Here is an 18,492-nt window from a genome sequence, read left to right as displayed (position 1 = left end):
TGACTTTATTATTATTAAAAAAGATTTATACTCCATGCAATTGATTACTTTGTTTAGTACTATTCACTCAATAAAACTTAACTCAATGAAAAAATGTCATCTTTGATGTTATGTCGTATTAATTAATAGATATGTAAGGTTATAAAATTCAGCTGACGTTGCCTTGATATATTCATGCGTGCACTGATTAATTAAATGCGCATGTGAAGTCTAGAGATTTTGGTCATGTAAATAAAGTAGTTAAATTCAAAGTAACGTCATAAGAGAGAAAAATGGTAGAGTAGTTATTGGCTTGAATTATTGAGTAGGGATGTACTCCGCCCATTTTACTTAAATTCAGTGGTTTAATATAAAAATGAGTGTTTAAATATATATTCAATCACACTTTTGACCAATCAGAAAGGATTGTATATTAATACAAATTTTGAGAGGCTGACTTTAGCCAGTTAGTGGCGCATTCTTCGGTATGAGTTACACGAAATTATTTTTCTCCATACCTGCGCCGAAAGTTTGAATTCCTGCCCTGTTCAGATGGAAGAAAGTCGAACTTTTTTTTTACGAGAAAACAAAATGATAAAAATTAGCGCGTGCGCCATTTTTCCCACAAACAGAAGCAAAAATTTAAACTTTCAGGTACAGGTCTGGTGAAAAATCGTATACACACGAGGCAATTATACAGCCGATTTGGAATGTCCTATTTTCCTTCCTTGGTGTGTAATATACTAATTTTTTTATTTCTAATCAAAATGTAAATAATATAATTTTCATGCATTTAAATATAAATTTGAATTTGAAATACTCAAAATTATTTATACTTTTTTTTTATTTCGTCCCAATACATATCCAATTGTTTTTACGAAACAGTCTTACAAATTCAATATTTTCCAAAATGTTTATTATATTTATGATTACAGATATAAATTTAAAATTTTTTTAAAATTTAAGCTTTGTTTTATTTTTGACTAATTAATTTAGTTAAAATTTAATTACAAAACTTATGAAATTGTCAATTCCTTTAGTACAATTGTAGCAAAAAATTTTAATATTTTTATTTTTGTCTATAAATAATTATTTATTTATAACTGGAGATTGAGTTTTACTTTTTTTCTCACTCCACTATAAATAAATAAATAAATTTATCTTATAAATGTTTATATAGATACAAATATTTATATACTTTTAATAAATATACATTTTTAAAAAATTTATTTTAAAAATAAATTGGTCTTTAGTTTAATAATAATTAAATTAATTGCACAAATTGTTAAAAAAATAAACAAATTATCAAGCAATTGTGCAAGTATGTGCTTATATATATTTAATTTCATATTTTTATCATGCATTAAAATGCAATTTAAGTCTATATTTTTTTTTCTTATTTACACACGTAAATTTCTATACAGCCGACAAAATTATTTATTTTTTATTTCATTTTAAGAACAAAATATTTAAATGCATCAATTAAAAATATATTATCTGTTCATTTATTAAATAAATAATTCTGTGATGTTTATTTATTTTTATAGAAAATTTTAACTAATCGATAATTATATAATTCATTTTAAAATCCTATTGAGTTTATAAAATTTATAATAAATAAATAATAATAATAATTTAATTTATTGTGATTCGCCCCATGATCTTTTGGAAGGAGGTATCAAATGATCGGGTAATGTGGTTGGTAGATCATAATTGTCTAATTTAACATTTATTAAATGCATTGCGAGTGCAAATTCTTCGGCATCTAATTGCCCGTCTTTGTCGACATCTGCGAGTTTCCATATCTTACCTAGAACGCTGTTCGGTAGCTTTGATTTTACCATTTCGGCTTTGGCGACTGTGAAAAAATAATTATTTAGTAAATACAATCAAATAAACTAAAAAAAAAAAAATTTAAGGGCGAGGGGGAAGGGGCAAAACGAGGTGCCTCCAAAATCTTATAAAATTTTCTTTTTTAAATGTTTTTTAAACATTCCAAAGTCACTTGTAAATGTAACTGAGCATTGTTTTGAATTTTTTTTACGGTTTTCGAAAAATTTTGGTTTTGAAAAAAAATAGTATGAAATTACTTTGATTTTTTTTCTTATCAATTTACAATAAAAGACCTTTCAGTGTCAAATTACTTCAGATGTACATTAAAAAAAAAAAAATTTTTTTCTAAGTATCAATACTTTATTTGGTGCCGCGAGTATTAAACCGAAGACAGTTCAACCGCGACACTTCAACCGTACGACATTTCAACCGAGGACACTTCAACCGAACGACAGTTCGCCTGATAAGAGGGCACCTAAATAAAGGGGTCCAGGTTATTTTCAGTTGAAATGTCGTTCGGTTGAAGTGTCGCGGTTGAACTGTCTTCGGTTTAATTATTACAGAATCCTTCATTTAAATAAATACTTACTCGGTACTATATAAACAAATAGTATTCTTAATCATAGTAAATATATCCTTCAACCGAGCAATATTTTCTTGATTCAAGAATTTCTATACTTATTTTAAGAACATATACTTGGTTGAAGTACATCTTTACTAATATTAATCAAATATTTACTCGGTACTATACAAGCATTTGTATACTTGAAAAAAGTTTTTTTTCTCAGTGTATATCAATAATCAACTTGAAAATATTTACACTTTTTTAACTTTTGAAATTTAATAAGTTCTTAATAATTTTTGAAACTATTACTTAGAACAATATATAATTGCTTTTTTATAAAAATTTTTGGAATTAAAACTAATTTGAATCTTTTACTTTGAAGTTAATAATCAATAGTGATAAACAAATAAAAAATTAACAATTTAAAGTAATTAGTTAAACTTTTTCGAAAATCGAAAGTGTTAGAAAAATGTTAATGACTTTTGTTTTATGATAAAAACTATTACAAGTTTTTTTCCTTCCTTTGCATCCAATAATTATGTGAAATGTAATTTTTCTTACAAGAAAATTTAATTTAATCAAATTTATTTAATATCCAGAAATATTTTTTTCACCTTTTTTAAGGAGTATCCAATTTTGCCCGCGAAAAATGAAAATTTTTTTTTAACAGCTGAATTTTTTTTCTATCCACTTTGAATATCATTAAAAAAAAAAAAGATTTAACGTATTTGAGTCCCCGAAAACTTAGAATTTCCTTAAGTACCCATTTTGCCCCCTCCTCTCCATCAATAATAACAATGTTTACCTGAGCCAGTTATTTTTCCATCAGTAGGTCCCAAACTTTCAAAGAGTGAATCGTATTTGTAACGTTCTTTGTTGACAATCCATTCTGGCTCTCCGGAACCTGCGTCAACTCCTTCTCCACGTTTGTAACCAAATGGACTAGTCTGATCTTCAACGCCCTCGAATGCTCCTCCTTTAAATTAAAAAAATTCATAATTTTAATTATTTTTCGCGTGTTCTATTTTACCCCATTGTCCCTAATAACGACTCATATAATAAACAATTAAATTTCCATTAAAATACGCCATTGAAAATTCAAATCGGTCAATAACTTAACGAGATATCGCTCAAAATCGTGAAAAAATTAAAATTTTAAGTCGCGAGTTCGAATCCGGTTTCGGTAATTTTGAAAATTTTTAAATCCCCCATTATATAAAAATATAATTATATTACCTTTTATCAGAGGTTCAGTAGTTGTAGAAATTTCTTCATGAGGAATCATCGCCATGAGCTTGGCAATGTCTTCAGCGAGCATTTTATCGACAATCTCCAGCAGTCTTGGTTTCAGTGGATTAAATTTAGTAAAATCGTGATTAACAAGCGACTCTTGCATTTTTTTCAAATCAGGAAAATCGCCAGGTGAAATCTGATGTTCTCTTTGAATCTGGTCATAAATAGTACCCAGGTTTTTAATCAATTCCTTTTTTTTCGCATCCTTTCCAAACACCGAGGGCATGTCCTTCTTGAGCGCGCTGATGATGTAAGCGTGGACTTTAGCCAGCCTCGCTCGCTTGATCAGATCATTTAATTTTCTGAGAGTTGCATTTTTTGGAAGTGATTGCATGTCTTTGAATAAATCCTGCTCTTCTGCTTCAAAAAGTCTTCTATTGACGTCGTATCTCAAAGGTTGATCCCAAAATGACCCGATGTAAACACGTGCTACCTCTGGAGTTTGTAAAACTTTACCAAGCGACCACATAAGAGCACCGTAGACTCGCATCAGCTGTTGGTGATCAATCATGTCCGCTTTATTAAGGACAATTCGTATTTTGTCATCATGCCCGCGTAGAGCTTCAATTGACCGGCGAAATTCATCGGAAATGTCCAATTTGTGGGCGTCAAATAGCAAAATTATTCGGTCGACTCGTTCCGCAAACCATTCTAGCACTCCAGTAAAATCATAGCCTCTGTCTACGCGTTGTTTTTCCCCGGAGAGGATTCCCGGTGTGTCTACTATTGAGATTCCTTTTAAAACCGGGGACGGAAGTGTAGAACATTGCAGACGATTGAGAAAAGCGTTTCCGAATTTAGCTAACGGACGGAATTGTTTCGAAGGGTCGACTACCAAAGCGTTTCCGGGTATTACGCCCTCTTTCTGGTCGTACATTACCGCAATGAATCGGTCAGTTGTAGGCTCAGGTCCAATCCTAATACCCGGGAAATCTCGCTCCAGAAGGTATTTAATAAAAGTCGTTTTACCGGTCGAGTACTGACCGACCAAGAGGATCATCGGCTTGGCATGAAAATCGGGGTCGTCTAGCTGAGGCGAGTGAAAATCATGGAACTGGTAGTGCTGCTCTAGAGGCAGCAGCTTTGTTTTGTAGATTTGATTAAGGCCCTGCGTTACATTGTCAAAAAGATCTTGTTTGTCGTTGCCTTCCCGCGTTAGCCAGCTGAACATTTTGATGGTTTCCTAACTGAAAATTTATTTTTTTTTACTGAAATAGTCTAAGTGCCTTGACCCTGTTTAGAAAATCTCATAGAATCCAATAGATTCTCATAATTTCCTATAGAGATTTTATAAAAATGAATGAGTTCTATGAGAAGTTCTATAGTTAAGTATAGGGTCTTATACATACAGCTATAAGAATCTATCGGATTTTTTAAGCAGCCCGGGTCAAAAAAATAACTTGATTTTGACTTAATTAATTTGATTTTGACTGCTATAATTCTTTTGACTTGAATATGACTTTTTTAACTTAGAAATTTAAGCCAACTTAGTCAAATCCAAGACAACTTGACTTTAATTTGATTTGGTTGGCGTAAATGGGTACTAAGTAAGACAACTTAGTCAAATTAAAGTCAAGTTGTTTTGGATTTGACTTAAATTTCTAAGTTAAAAAAGTCATATTTAAGTCAAAAGAATTAAAGCAGTCAAAATCAAGTTAATTACGTCAAAAGCAAGTCAAATAAGTCAGAAAAGTCAAAGCCAAGTTATTTTCTTGACCCGGGAGGAGAGCAAAACCCCTGGTCGCTAGGGTCTTTTTCTACGTATAGGTCTTGCGCAAGATCATGTAGCAAGAAATTGTCATCAAGATTTGTGCATGACTTACTCAAGGCATTGTTCACAAGAATGTTGAAGATATCTGAGATACGGTGCAGTTTAAAAGTGTCTGGCCCATTTCTTGCACCAGTAACTTACGCATGACTTAAGATCTGCTCTAGGCTCAAGGTCAATTTTGAGCCTTGAGCAGATCTTAAGCAAGCCATGCGTAACTATTTTCAACTATAGTCTTCCTCCAGAATTGAGTTACAATCTGGCACGAATTTCTTATCTAAGGCTTGCACTAGACTTGCTATTTAAATCTGGTCGCAAGTATCTTCAGCAAGACTCATAGGTATGAAAAGACACTAACGTTTATCGAACTTGAAACCAGGCTTGCTCAAGTCTTGAACAAGATTTTTACAGGAAGGGGGGGGGGGTGATTTCCTTTTGTTTGAGTACCAACAACACCATAATCAAAAATTACTCATAAAAAATAAAAATGGTGGTTTATTAAACCACTAATTATCATCGTATCGTAATACATCATTGTGGGTACTCATTTTACTCGGCATTGCATCAGGAATCCGCCCATAACTTTTATTATTAATTACTTTTTAAAAAATTGAACTAAGCTCCGATTTGAATTTTTTTTTTTTTTTTGTAATCTAAACTTTGAATATTTTAATTTTCGATTAATTTTTGAAAATAATCTGATACAATCTCCAGCCACGTCACATGCTTCTGACATTCTCAAATAACCTCACATAATTTTACGTTAAAAAAAAACAAAATTGATAAATTTTGACAAAAATCCCTAATTAGATGAATTAAAAATGATTTTTTTATACAAACCTTTAACAGAACAAAATAAATAAAATTTGTGTCACCTAATTAATTAATTTAGTGAGTCATTAATGCACAAGCTTTTTTATAAATTGTAATAATTAATGAACACGTCACTTGTAATAAATTAAATAAATAATATATGAAAGTAGGCGAATTAAATAAAATAATTTATATCAGTCCTTGATAAAAATTCGATTAAATGGGTGATGAAGAACGATCTGCTCTACTCACTTTTTATTATATCCTTCACAATCGTCACCATTCACTGTGACTGCCAGTAGATATGCTATAGCGCAATGTCTATAGACCACATCAATTTCACAGAAATATTAAACGTATACTGCAGACTACTGGCCTGGTCTGGGTCTGGCCACAGTGTAAGCTTTTAAATATATGTAATACATATCTATACAATATCTGTTAGCCTGCTGGTGTTTAATAGTTTAGTCACTCACACACAAATACCGATTATTTCAGTGAGTAATGAGTCAACAAGTTAAAGGAAAAAGAGAAAAAAATCTTGCCAGGCTCGTATTTGAATTCTGTTGCGCCCGGCGCTTTTTAAATTTTACGCGCGAAAATTTGAAAAGTTAAAATTTTAAAAATGCTCCCTGTAAAATTTACCAAAAAAAAAAATTTGAAAAACTTGAGACGGATTAAAACTTTGAGTAGAACTTTAGTAGTTTTGATAGTAAAAAAAAGTGTATGTAAGATTTTATATGAGCGAAATTTGAATTCAAAAAGAACGTTTTTAAAAGATATTTCTCAAAACGTATTTTTACTACTTTTTACCCTCATTCCGAAAAAGTTAAAAATTTTGAACTTTTTATAAACGTTTTTTGATTCTTGTGGGTAAAGTGTAATAAAAATATGTTTTGAGAAATATGTTTTACAAGGATAATGCCATCTATTCTCTTTCTCACACGCATGTGAACAAACGAAACGGTCCTTGTTGCACTTACATTAGCAAATAGAAATTTGAAAGGAGCCGTTCTCAGATATAAATTGAAATTTCCGAACGAGAAGCATTTCATTCGATAAATAATAACTTAACGCATCGAATAAAATACTTTATTTAATGATTTAGGTCTTTATCTACTCTCTAAAAATGAATTAGTGAAATTCATTGCGAATCAGTGAATAGTCACCATTTCTACAGCTATAAGTATACCACTAATTCAACCAGTGGTATACTTATAGCTGCTTCCAAGAGCATATTCGCTAATTCGCAGTGAATTTCACTAATTCATTTTTAGAGAGTATAAAAACGGTTCATTTAAAAATCACCTATTTCCCCTGATTAAAAACTCCGATTGAAACCGATGAATTCCGATTGAAAGTCTATCGGATTTCAATCGGATTCAATCGGAATTCAGCGGTTTCAATCGGAGTTTTTAATCAGAGTCGTACTCTTAAAGACGTTCTTTTTTAACTTAAAATTTACTTATTTATCGCTAAAAAATTATTAGAATCAATTGGTTTTGTGATTTTTGAGTTTATTAGAAAAAAACACTCTTTTGAAATTCTTTCGACAATGATCTCTTGAACAATTAATCCGATTTTGGTGGTTGAGACGGCATTCGGCGTGGCTTACAGAGCTTTAGAACTGATTATGTTTTGAAATCAATCTAGGGTAAGAGCACCAGTACCCATCCCTTAACCAGTAGCCAGCCGGTCATATACTTTTACATTGGCTCAAAATATATATAGATATAATTTAACATAAGGTGGCTGGCTACTGGTTTGGGGCTGGGTACTGGTGCTCTTACCCTACTAAGTATACAAAAAGTTATAAAAAAAAAAAATCCTTTTCGTATCGATCGAGCTTAATTTCTCACAGCACCTATAGGTGAGAGAATAATTTATTCGAGTCAAATAAGATTTGTTTCATGCAAATAAATCCCATATTTGAATGAACCCAATCAATATTTATTTGAGACAAAGATATGGTTAATTTGAATGAACTAAAGATTTGTTTATAGTAAACAAATCCTTATTCGGATGATGGTGATCGTAGTGTCTCCAGTCGTAGTGTAATTTTTTTTTTCAAGATTTGTTGACTATATACAAATATATATTTGAATAAAATAAATGATTTTGTTCAGTCAAACTGAATGTACCTGATCGGAATATTTTTCGCGGGACGAAAATAAAAAAACAAAATGAAAAGTAGAAAATCAACTGGATCTAGAAAATTGCCGGACACCCCCAACTACCTCTTAAGCAGTAAAATTACATAAATTTCATTCATTTTCGTTGCGAGAAAAACGTTCCGATCTTCAGTAACATCAAATTGACAGAAGCATTTGATTCAATTAAGTATTTATTCCAATCAAATAAATACTTCTCAATAGTTTCAAATAAATCTATTTGTTTGGCTCAAATAAATTGCTCTCTCAGTGTAAGAATTGATAAGTCGCTTCAATTGCTATCTTAAAGATCTGAATCAGTTCATATGTTTGAAAGTTACAGAATATTTACATAGTACGTACGTACGTACACACATTGAAACGTCGGGATCTGTTCAAAACTCGGTTTTCGAAAATCGGACCAGAGCCAAAATAACTTCCCTCTTTTTTTTAATTTTAAATTTTCTTAGCGGGAAATTAAAAATTAATTACTCCAAATTGTAAAGTGATCTTATTTCACTTTAAGCAAAATCATAAAATTCTTAATTAAAAATACTAATTAAAGAAATGAATAGTTGATTAGATAATTTAAATAGTTTATTATACTTACGCTGTCCTCGATTTGTATTTTTCTTGCTATATGTATATTAATGGTCCAACGGAAACGTATAAATTAATATGAACTTGGAGTTTTGTATATACATTGCATATATTACATACATATGTGTTACACATTTCGCTTTACTTACCAAGAGAGACAAAAAAGGAAATAATTTAAATGATACACCTGAATAATTACGTAATTATTCAATTAATTCTATTTAAAAATAAATAAAGTTATAAATACTTTTTTTCCAGACAATAATTCTAAATAAAATTATTCTTCGTCAACTTGATTTTCAAAAAAATTCAAATTAATTACAAGTTTTGTAAAAAAAAAAATGTTTATTAATTAAAAAAATAAATAAAATACATAATAAAAATAATTAATAACAATTACTGTATTTTTTACAAACAATTTGATTGACATTTTGTTTAAGTCTTGGAATTTTCGAAGGCCTCCGTCTTCTAATAAACTCGTTTATTTTTTTAATCTCATTTAATTTATTATTTAATTCTTGGTTATCATTTCCATTATTAATTTCATTCCTCTTAGATCTTACATTAGATTCAGATTGCGATAACGACCGAGGATTGTTATCAAAAAACGGCCCTGGTATCAATTTAATATCAACAGTGTCACCATTTATATATTTACGCTTTTCTAAATTGAAATGAGACTCGGATGATTTTAATTCCAATAACGATTTACTAGATGATTTTATTTTACTGATTTTGAAATCACTGTTAATTTTATTTTTATTCATATTTATATTTAGAGATTTATCAGATTTCTTATCAATTAATTTACTATCAGACTTGTAATAATGATTTAGATTATTATTTGATTTTCTCGATGATAAAAGTAAACTTCTATTTTTACAAAGTTTTAAATAATTATCTGTTGAATCACTGCGGTGTGAAATTGTCAATATTGTTTCTTGATATTTATTTATTATTTTTGCTTCATAATCATTTTTATCAGATAATTTTTTACGTTTATGTCTTCTATGGGTCTTACATTTTATATCTTTATTGCTAATATTAGAATTTAATTGCACTTGTAATTTTTCATGAGATTTCAATCTAAAAAAAAAATTTATTTTTAAAATTAATATTTCAAAAGTTGCACTGTAAAAAATTTGGAGAATGAATGCGAAGCGGGTGACTATTTATTTATTTAATTTCCTCGGAGTGAAATTTATTCCGAAGGAGACTTTATTGTGTACCTGAAGATCGTGACATTTTCCGCGTATCGAAAATGAAAAAAATTTAATTAATTTTATTGCCTAAGATGTAATCGGCGGTGGCCTGAAATTTTTGGCTGAAATACTGGCGCCTGTGCGAAAAATTTCATAAATCTAGATCCAGTAGAATTTTTCTTTTCATTTTGTTTTTTTATTTTCGTGAAAAACGTTCTGATCTTCAGTTGCGTAGTTTATTTTAACAATTTAAAATTAAAACTCCGAATCAAAGTGAATGCGATTTGAATAAAATTCAAAATTACTGCGACAAAAAGACAAACTTCCTATTTACTCCGTATGCGGAGTAATTATTTTGTAAAAACTCCGAAACTTTGAGCGACGGAGTAAATTCGGATTGCAATAAACCCATAATCACTCCGAATTCACTTCCGGTTTCTTACAGTGTACAGTTACTTAAATTATAAATACACAGAAATAAAGGATTTTTTGACGTAAGAAATATTTTGCATTACGAATTGAAGAAAAAAGTTTCCTTAGGATCAGAAAAAATTTCTTGCCCTAAGAAAATTTTTTTTGCTCCAAGAAAATATTTTCTCACCTTAAGAAAATTTTCGTTTTCAATTTCAAATGCAGAAAATTTCTTGGAGTAGAAGAAATTTTTTTTTCTGCGTAAATTTAAAAAAATGAACACTTACTTGACAGATGATTTCTTAGTTGACAGCGAGCTGCGGTTATCAATAAGCAAACGTTTAAATCGTTTGATAAAATAATTCCAAAACTCAGTCATCCAACGCTTTAGACTCGTCATTAATAAACACTCTTTATATATTTTTTTATTTTTTTTATAATCATGCGATAATTTATCTCCGTGATACATTTTCCCATTGTATCAGAATTATAATAAAAATAAAGTGAATATAGACGAATGTTAATTTTATGTTTTAATTAAAAACTCATTTCAAGTCATATATAATAAAAAAATATATATTTATTGTATTTCATTTAGTAACTTTGTATATATTAAGTACAATAATTATTTTTTATTATCACGGGAATGTTTACAAACATTAAGAACTTTCCATAATTACAATTATAATGGGATAATGGGGTATTAAAAATTAATTGAGGCACTCAGAATCCCAGTCTGATGGCAAAACATCTTTCCAAACACGTAATAAATCGAGTAATTTACATGGTTCTTTACACTGTGGTATTTTTAATGGTGTTGCTTCATACATTTCTGTATTATTTAAATATTTAACCTGGAAAATTAATTAATTTATTTATGTATAAATTTTTATGATACTGAAGTGAGTAGACAATTAACTATTTTTGGAATTTTTTTTAACAAATCAATGAAACAAAAAATAATAAACTAAAAACATACACATGTAGAAAATTAAAAAAAAAGCTATCGGTGCAATTTTTGAAATTTTTTTTTTTTTATAATTTGTCGCTGTTCAAAAATCCAAAAATTAATAGACGTCTGTTAACTTCAGTATCATGAATTTATAATCAATTTTTTTTTTAATTCAAATAGGGGAGAGGGGGGCAAAGTGGGCCCCTTAAGCAAAATAATTATAATATCATTAATTTTTTTTACGCGTTTACTTCTTTTTAGACCCTTGATACTTATTTTCACTTCGTTATGCTGCGTCCATTAAAATTGAAAAATTGAAAATTAGGGACAAAGTTGGCCTTTCTAAAAATTTCGGATTTGAGATTTTTTATTCTTTACACGTGTGATATTTGCAAATAACTATAAAACAATTGTATTTTAATAATGAAGAAGTAATTTTAATAGTCTGCTGCGATATAACTTTAAAACGTAATTTTGTTATCTTTAACTTTCTTAATAAATTATATTTAATGAACAGTTTTGGTGGTCTATTTTAGCCCTCATTATATAAGAAACTTCGATAAGCTCATTATCCGTCCGAATTTATTTGCGTATAGAAAATTTTGAGGAGCTCACTTTGCCCCCTTCTCCCCTATAACCGATACTTGAAAAATTATAGGCAATTAAAATTATAAAAATTACTTTGACGTGAACTTCAAGATCGTTTTCTTCAAAATCTTCAGCCAAAACAAGTTCAAAAATTAATGCAGCTCCATAATCTGGTTTAAATAATTCATTTGTAAACCCCATGGCACGTAAAACATTAACTAACGTTATATCATGAGCCGAATATAAGTATAACTTTATTTTATCGTGGCCATTACGCGACAGCATCATGTTATTTGTTATTTCTTTCAATAGTGGACCTAGAAAAATTTAAAAAAAACTTATGTATTGTACATAAAATAGAAATGATAAATGATAGATAAAATATTTACCACCGCGAAGACGTTGTTGAAATGTATTACTTGTAAATAGAGATAACGAACGCGACGCTATTTCTCTCATTTCCTTGTTATAAAATTTTTTAGTCCATTCGGGCAATTCTAATCCATGATTAGCCTTTTGAATTTAAATTACAATTATTATTATTAATTTTTGTTTTAAATACAATTTATTTAAGAAACTATTTTTTAAACTGCCTTAAATTTCCTAGTAGCGCTGTCTTAAACAAGATTCTTGACGAATGTCTTTCAGCAAGTTTCTTAAGGTAGATTTAAACAAGACTTGAAGAAGATGTATTTCATAAGTATACTTGCTAAAGATTTCATCAAGTCTCGCTTATGATTCTTCTTAAAGAATTACGGAAATCTGTAGAAACAGTCTGCAGCAGTTCTTAACCAATATGTCTACTATATTTCAATGTTAGGTCAGAGTTGCTGCAGAATTGCTTAAGATATCGGGTTTCTTTTTCTCCGAATCACTCCAAGCTCAACACACAGTACCTATAGCTGACCCAGTGGTCCTCATTTAAATTTAAAGTGCTACAAATAAATAATATTTTCACTCGATGAAATTATATCGAATATTTAGTGAGCGCCACTGAGTTTACTAGACTAATGCTGAATAGACTGCTCACGAAATAACGAAGTAAGGGTGGCCGTGTCCAGGTATTTTATAAGCAATTCTGCAGCAAGTCTGAGCTAATGCATCTTAACAGATTTACTTAACATATCTTACGGAAGTATCTGGCCTCAGACTTGTCCAAGACTGATGATGCAGACTTCCTAAAGACTGAAGATACAGATTCACGTAAGACTTTCTTAAGAATGCTACTATAGTAAAATTTAAACTTCTCAAATACCATGTAAAATATCAATATAAACGTAATGATTGTTGAGATTTCTAAGATCAATATATAAACCTATTGAATAGTCCCGACTATAAAGTCCATGGTTTGGCAGAGTGGTACAAGCTTCGACTGATACGCAGAAGGATCCAGGTTTGAATCCCAGAAAAATACCGAATACTTTTTCATCGATAGAAAAATTAATAATGAGTGAACAATAGCTATATATAAATAAATTTCAATGAATGTTAATGAACAATAAAATTAAAACATTATTTTTTTAGTGTAAATAACTTTTGTCAAATCTATATGTATATCATATATGATCATATCTAATCATATATGATCATATCTAATCATATATGATCACATGATCAGACATGGCCAATTTTCATATATGATCATATATGACCTTATATGAGTGCTCATATATGACCATATATGGTCAGAAATGAACTTTTTTTTCCCGGGTAGGGATCAAAACTTCTTCAAAGCCACCGGTTCGAATCGCGCTCATAGTTTTTACACGGAGAAGTTATTTTCGTTTAAAATACTATGGTGTCATCGTAAAGCTGGACCATATTAGCCATTTGTCGGAAATTAAAATAAACACATGAAAAAATTATTATGATCATAGTAAACTTGACAACGATTATATCGAAAATTTCCTGATAGCTAAGCTGGCAACAAGTAGCTACGACCTACTGGAGCAACTTGTCACCAAGTCGTTAAAGTTGGCATTTCCATAAGTTGACGGAAAGTTCCCTTCAATTTTATCAGATAGTTGGTAATAACTTATAGTCAACAGTTATAAAATCAGAAAGTTGTCGACAAGTTGTCATCTTGATCACAACTAATTGACACCAAATTTCTGACCAGAAAGTCTTGCTATCGGTTACTGTATCCATTGTAAATTTTACTATGGTCATAGTAATTTTTCCATGTGTTTCTTCAATTTCCGTCAAGTGGCCAACATGGTCCGGTTTTCCAATGACCCGTAGTATTTCAAACATGAATAATTTCTCCGTGTACTTTTCAATTATTATATATATATAAATAATAAATATACTAACTTCTATTTCTAATGTGTTGTACAAAAATTCAACATCAGTAATAGTTGATATTTTCTTTCCAGTATGGTAAGCCAGTTCATTAAAATATGAAGCCATTTGTTCACCATTTTTAATAGATTCATTAACATATGCTTCCTTCAATTCAAAATCTAATGTTGGACACCGATGTTTAACAGTTATTAACTGTTTAAAAAAATTATATAATTAACAAAGAACAAAAATTCAATTACTTATTTATTTAAAAAAAAAAAAACATCAAATAGAAATACCTTATCAGTATCACGAGGAATGGAATGTACGGGAACAGGTCGCCATGGCAAATCATTCATAAAATTATCACCAGGTTCGGGCCGATATAAAGCTGCCAATAAAGCTTGTGCAGACATAATACATCGGTCAGCATAACTACTCATTATTTTAGCAGATGATGTTTCGTATTTCTTTCCAATAACTGAATCGTACTCTAGTCTTATCCATTCACCCAACTGATAAAGTTGGAGCATTCCTACCTAAATTAAAATATTTATTAGTTTCAATTACAATATAGTTTGAGAATCGGTTATATAAGTATAAAAAAATAACTTTGGTTAAAGCTCCCCAGCCGTCTTCCCAACTGTAATCAAGATATGGATCATTTGGATAAGTTTCTGTTGGTGTTCTATCTCCATGCCTAAATATCTGTAATTATATTATTATTATTATTAATATTATCATCATTAAACTGTTTATCTTTATGATTAAATTACAGATTTATCTGGAAAGAGCTCAATAATATTAATTTTTAAACGCTCGTAAAATAAATATGATAGTTTATTTATGAGAATTTTGGTAATTTATTTTAAAGTTATCGAGCAAAAATTAATTCAAAATACGAATTTAAATTCGCGCGGAAATAATAATTATTTAATAGATGCCAATAGATATACCCTAGTAGCATTCTTAAGTAAGTCTTACTCAGGAAATGAAAGTAAGCCAAAACCACCAATGGGATCCAATAGCTTTTACTTTTGACTATAGTAAAAAATTGCTACTTCGTAAGTAAAATTTGCTATCATAAATTAAACATTACTAAGCCTTTGTATCTTTCACATATGGAATGGTAATTTTTTACTTATGCCAAAAGTAAAAGCTATCGGATCTATTGATGATTTCGGTTTACTTTCCACATTGTAATTAAATTTGAATATTCAGTCTTCAGCAAGTCTGCATCATCAGTCTTGGACAAGTCTGAGGCAAGATACTTCCGTAAGATACGTTAAATAAATCTGTTAAGATGCCTTAGCTCAGACTTGCTGCAGAATTGCTTAAGATACCTGAACATGGCCACCCTTACTTCGTTACTTCGTGAGCCGTCTATTCAGCATTAGTCTAGTAAATTCAGTGGCGCCCACTAAATATTATGTGATAATATTATTAATTTGTAGCACTTTAAATTTAAATGAGGACCACTAGGTCAGCTATAGGTACTGTGTGTTGAACTTGGAGTGATTCGGAGAAAAAGAAACCCGATATCTTAAGCAATTTTGCAGCAACTCTGACCTAACATTGATATTTAGTAGACATATTGGTTAAGAATTGCTGCAGACTGTTTTTACAGATTTACGTAAGTCTTTGAGAAGAATCTTAAGCAAGACTTGATGAAATCTTTGGCAAGTATACTTATGAAATACATCTTCTTCAAGTCTTGTTTAAATCTGCCGTAAGAAACTTGCTGAAATAAGACATTCGTCTAGTAACTTGTTTAAGACAATGCTACTAAGGATATTCCGAAATTTTTAAATAATTGTTTAACTTAAATTTTATTTATATCAAATTAACCACAGCTTTGTTCTGATTTTAATTTCATTAACCTATGATTTCTTAGTTTTTTTGAGCTTTGTCATAAAACTAAAACTTAAATAAACTATGATATCTAAGTTTTACTTTTTAAACTTATCTATCAATACTTTGAGATTGAAACGAGTTATTTACTGAGAAACATAATTACAGATTTTTAATTGATAAGTAGAATAAATAAACTTACAATAGCTATTTGACGTATCGAACGATTGTCACTCTTTGGTCCGAATGCTGTGTAAGCTAACAATGCTGAGCTTATAAGTATTCCAAGGATAATAACTGCGGTACATACACCCCGTCTTCCCCCTCGGCAATTTTGTATCCAACAACTTCGGGTGTATTCCATTTTTCTGAATAAAAATGCTTTTTTACTCCGAAATTATTATTGACGTTACAAACGATTTTGAAAAACAAAATTATTACTTACGTAATTCTTTGGCACTTGTTAAATTTATAAATTTTTTTCATTTATAAATAATTCATTTTTGTAAAAAAATGGATTTTTTCTTTTTACGTTCGAATGGATTCAAACGATAGAAAAATTACAAGATAAAATATAAAAATAAATATATAACTATGACTATTATTTTTGTTTTGATGAAAAAAACATGAAATCAGCTGTTTTTTATCATCTTACCACGTTCTACTGAGAATGAAAACACGTATAAATGAATCCTCCCACTATCAGTAACGTAACTATTCGAATTTTCACCCTGTTAATGAAAAGATTTTATTTTTGTTTAAAACGTTAATTATCAGTATCATAATTCAAGTCGTAGTAAAAAATTGATACGTTTGATTGCCATGACCGTCTAGGGGTGAGTGGGGTAAAATGGGCTCCTTGAAAAAAGGGCTTATATGTGATAAAAATGTAAGCCCATTTTCCTCCCTTTCCGACCCTATACCTGTATAAAATAAGAAGTGGCCCACGAATTTTCTCCTATGGAAAGTATCTCACAAAATATGAACGTTTTTCATTTCATACGACGTCTTTTAGTAGGAAAAACTCAAAAAAGTTGAAAAAAAAAAAAAATTTATTCTGACATATTTCACATATAAGGATAGACGAGCAATCTGCAGTCACTACGTGACTGCCTAAAAATCACTTCTAAATTTATAAAATACGCAGAAAAAAAGGATTTCTTGCCGCAACAAAATTTTAATTTGCACCAAGAAATTTTATGCATTACGAATTTAATACAAAAATTGTTTTGGGGCGAGAAAAGATTTTTTTGGTCAAGAAATGATTCCTTGCGCCGAGTAATTTTTTCTAGTTCTAAATAAATTTTTTTTTTCAATTCACAATGCAAAAAATTTCTTGGGGTAAGTAAAAATTTTCTTTAGGCAAGTAAAGATTTTTTGTGTCAACTAATCCTTTTTTTTTCTATGCACACTTTTTTGGCTTTGAGGAGCTTCCTAAAACCAAAAGGGAGTATAAAAATCTGTCATTTTGGAATAAGTAACCCGATATAAATAATATAGCTATATATTTAGTGACAGATTAATTAAAATATTAATTTATTTAAAGAAAATAAATACGATCCTTTTTCTTTTTCGTGTAATTTAAATTTTATTCGAACGATATAGATAAATCTATTTATCTCAATACTTGACAATTAAAAGAGTTTAAAGTATGAAAAGGCACAAATTCAAGTCAAGACCTATCTAATGATATATACCAATTCCAATAAAATAAACTAATTCTATCACATAGATATGGCGGGAACAAAATTTTCCTTATTCTCTTAATAATATAAATAAATAAGAATGGATGTAGATGACTTTGTCTTTCATGAAAAGGCCGTAACTTTTTTCTTTTGGGCATAACTCTAAACAACATTAACGTTTTTTCTTCATTATGATACTCTCCAGTAGACAAAACCTAAAAAAGATTAGAAAAAACTTTTTTTTTGACTTGTGACTTATATGTAGCTGACACTGTCTATCATGTATTTTTATGAAAAGTGACAGTAGCTTTTTATCTCTCGGGAATAACTCTATACAATACGGATGTTTTTCCTTCATTACGATGTCATGTAATAGGAGAAGCTCAAAGAAGTATCAAAAAAATTTTTTCTTCGCGCTACGGCTACGCGTCACATTGGGGAGGGTTGAGGAGGATGCTTCTGTATCTTTATTTTTATTGAGAGTGGCCTGTGGATTTGCACCTATCGGAAATAGCCTTA

At 29.8% G+C, this 18,492-nt stretch overlaps 3 protein-coding genes across 5 annotated transcripts; all 3 read right to left on the bottom strand.

The window, feature by feature from the left end:
- Positions 1-216: 216 nt before the first annotated feature.
- Positions 217-6,738, bottom strand: LOC130673025 (EH domain-containing protein 3). 2 transcript variants are annotated; one of them, XM_057477879.1, is made up of 4 exons: positions 6,279-6,738; positions 3,614-4,857; positions 3,183-3,353; positions 217-1,837 (listed from the first exon to the last, which is right to left on the bottom strand). In XM_057477879.1, exons 2-4 carry the CDS (start codon positions 4,839-4,841, stop codon positions 1,620-1,622), a joined length of 1,617 nt encoding a protein of 538 aa, XP_057333862.1. In that variant the 5' UTR covers positions 4,842-4,857; positions 6,279-6,738; the 3' UTR covers positions 217-1,619. The 2 variants fall into 2 exon arrangements, with proteins under 2 accessions (XP_057333862.1, XP_057333861.1); XM_057477878.1 differs by having other exon boundaries at positions 6,504-6,738.
- A 2,466-nt stretch (positions 6,739-9,204) lies between these two features.
- LOC130673348 (ABC transporter H family member 2-like) lies at positions 9,205-11,083 on the bottom strand. Its single transcript, XM_057478332.1, has 3 exons — positions 10,902-11,083; positions 9,402-10,087; positions 9,205-9,218 (listed from the first exon to the last, which is right to left on the bottom strand). The coding sequence occupies exons 1-3, from the start codon at positions 11,081-11,083 to the stop codon at positions 9,205-9,207; spliced, it is 882 nt and encodes a 293-aa protein (XP_057334315.1).
- An 86-nt stretch (positions 11,084-11,169) lies between these two features.
- Positions 11,170-16,964, bottom strand: LOC130673027 (lysosomal acid phosphatase-like). 2 transcript variants are annotated; one of them, XM_057477882.1, is made up of 8 exons: positions 16,734-16,964; positions 16,491-16,669; positions 15,050-15,145; positions 14,737-14,976; positions 14,468-14,650; positions 12,544-12,667; positions 12,248-12,471; positions 11,170-11,468 (listed from the first exon to the last, which is right to left on the bottom strand). In XM_057477882.1, the coding sequence occupies exons 2-8, from the start codon at positions 16,650-16,652 to the stop codon at positions 11,325-11,327; spliced, it is 1,173 nt and encodes a 390-aa protein (XP_057333865.1). In that variant the 5' UTR covers positions 16,653-16,669; positions 16,734-16,964; the 3' UTR covers positions 11,170-11,324. The 2 variants fall into 2 exon arrangements, with proteins under 2 accessions (XP_057333865.1, XP_057333864.1); XM_057477881.1 differs by having other exon boundaries at positions 16,491-16,656; positions 16,734-16,963.
- Between the last annotated feature and the right edge of the window lie 1,528 nt (positions 16,965-18,492).

The sequence above is a fragment of the Microplitis mediator genome, chromosome 8 (genome assembly GCF_029852145.1).
Source record: "Microplitis mediator isolate UGA2020A chromosome 8, iyMicMedi2.1, whole genome shotgun sequence".
Lineage (NCBI taxonomy): Eukaryota > Metazoa > Arthropoda > Insecta > Hymenoptera > Braconidae > Microplitis > Microplitis mediator.
This window is presented reverse-complemented; position numbering and strand designations above follow the sequence as displayed.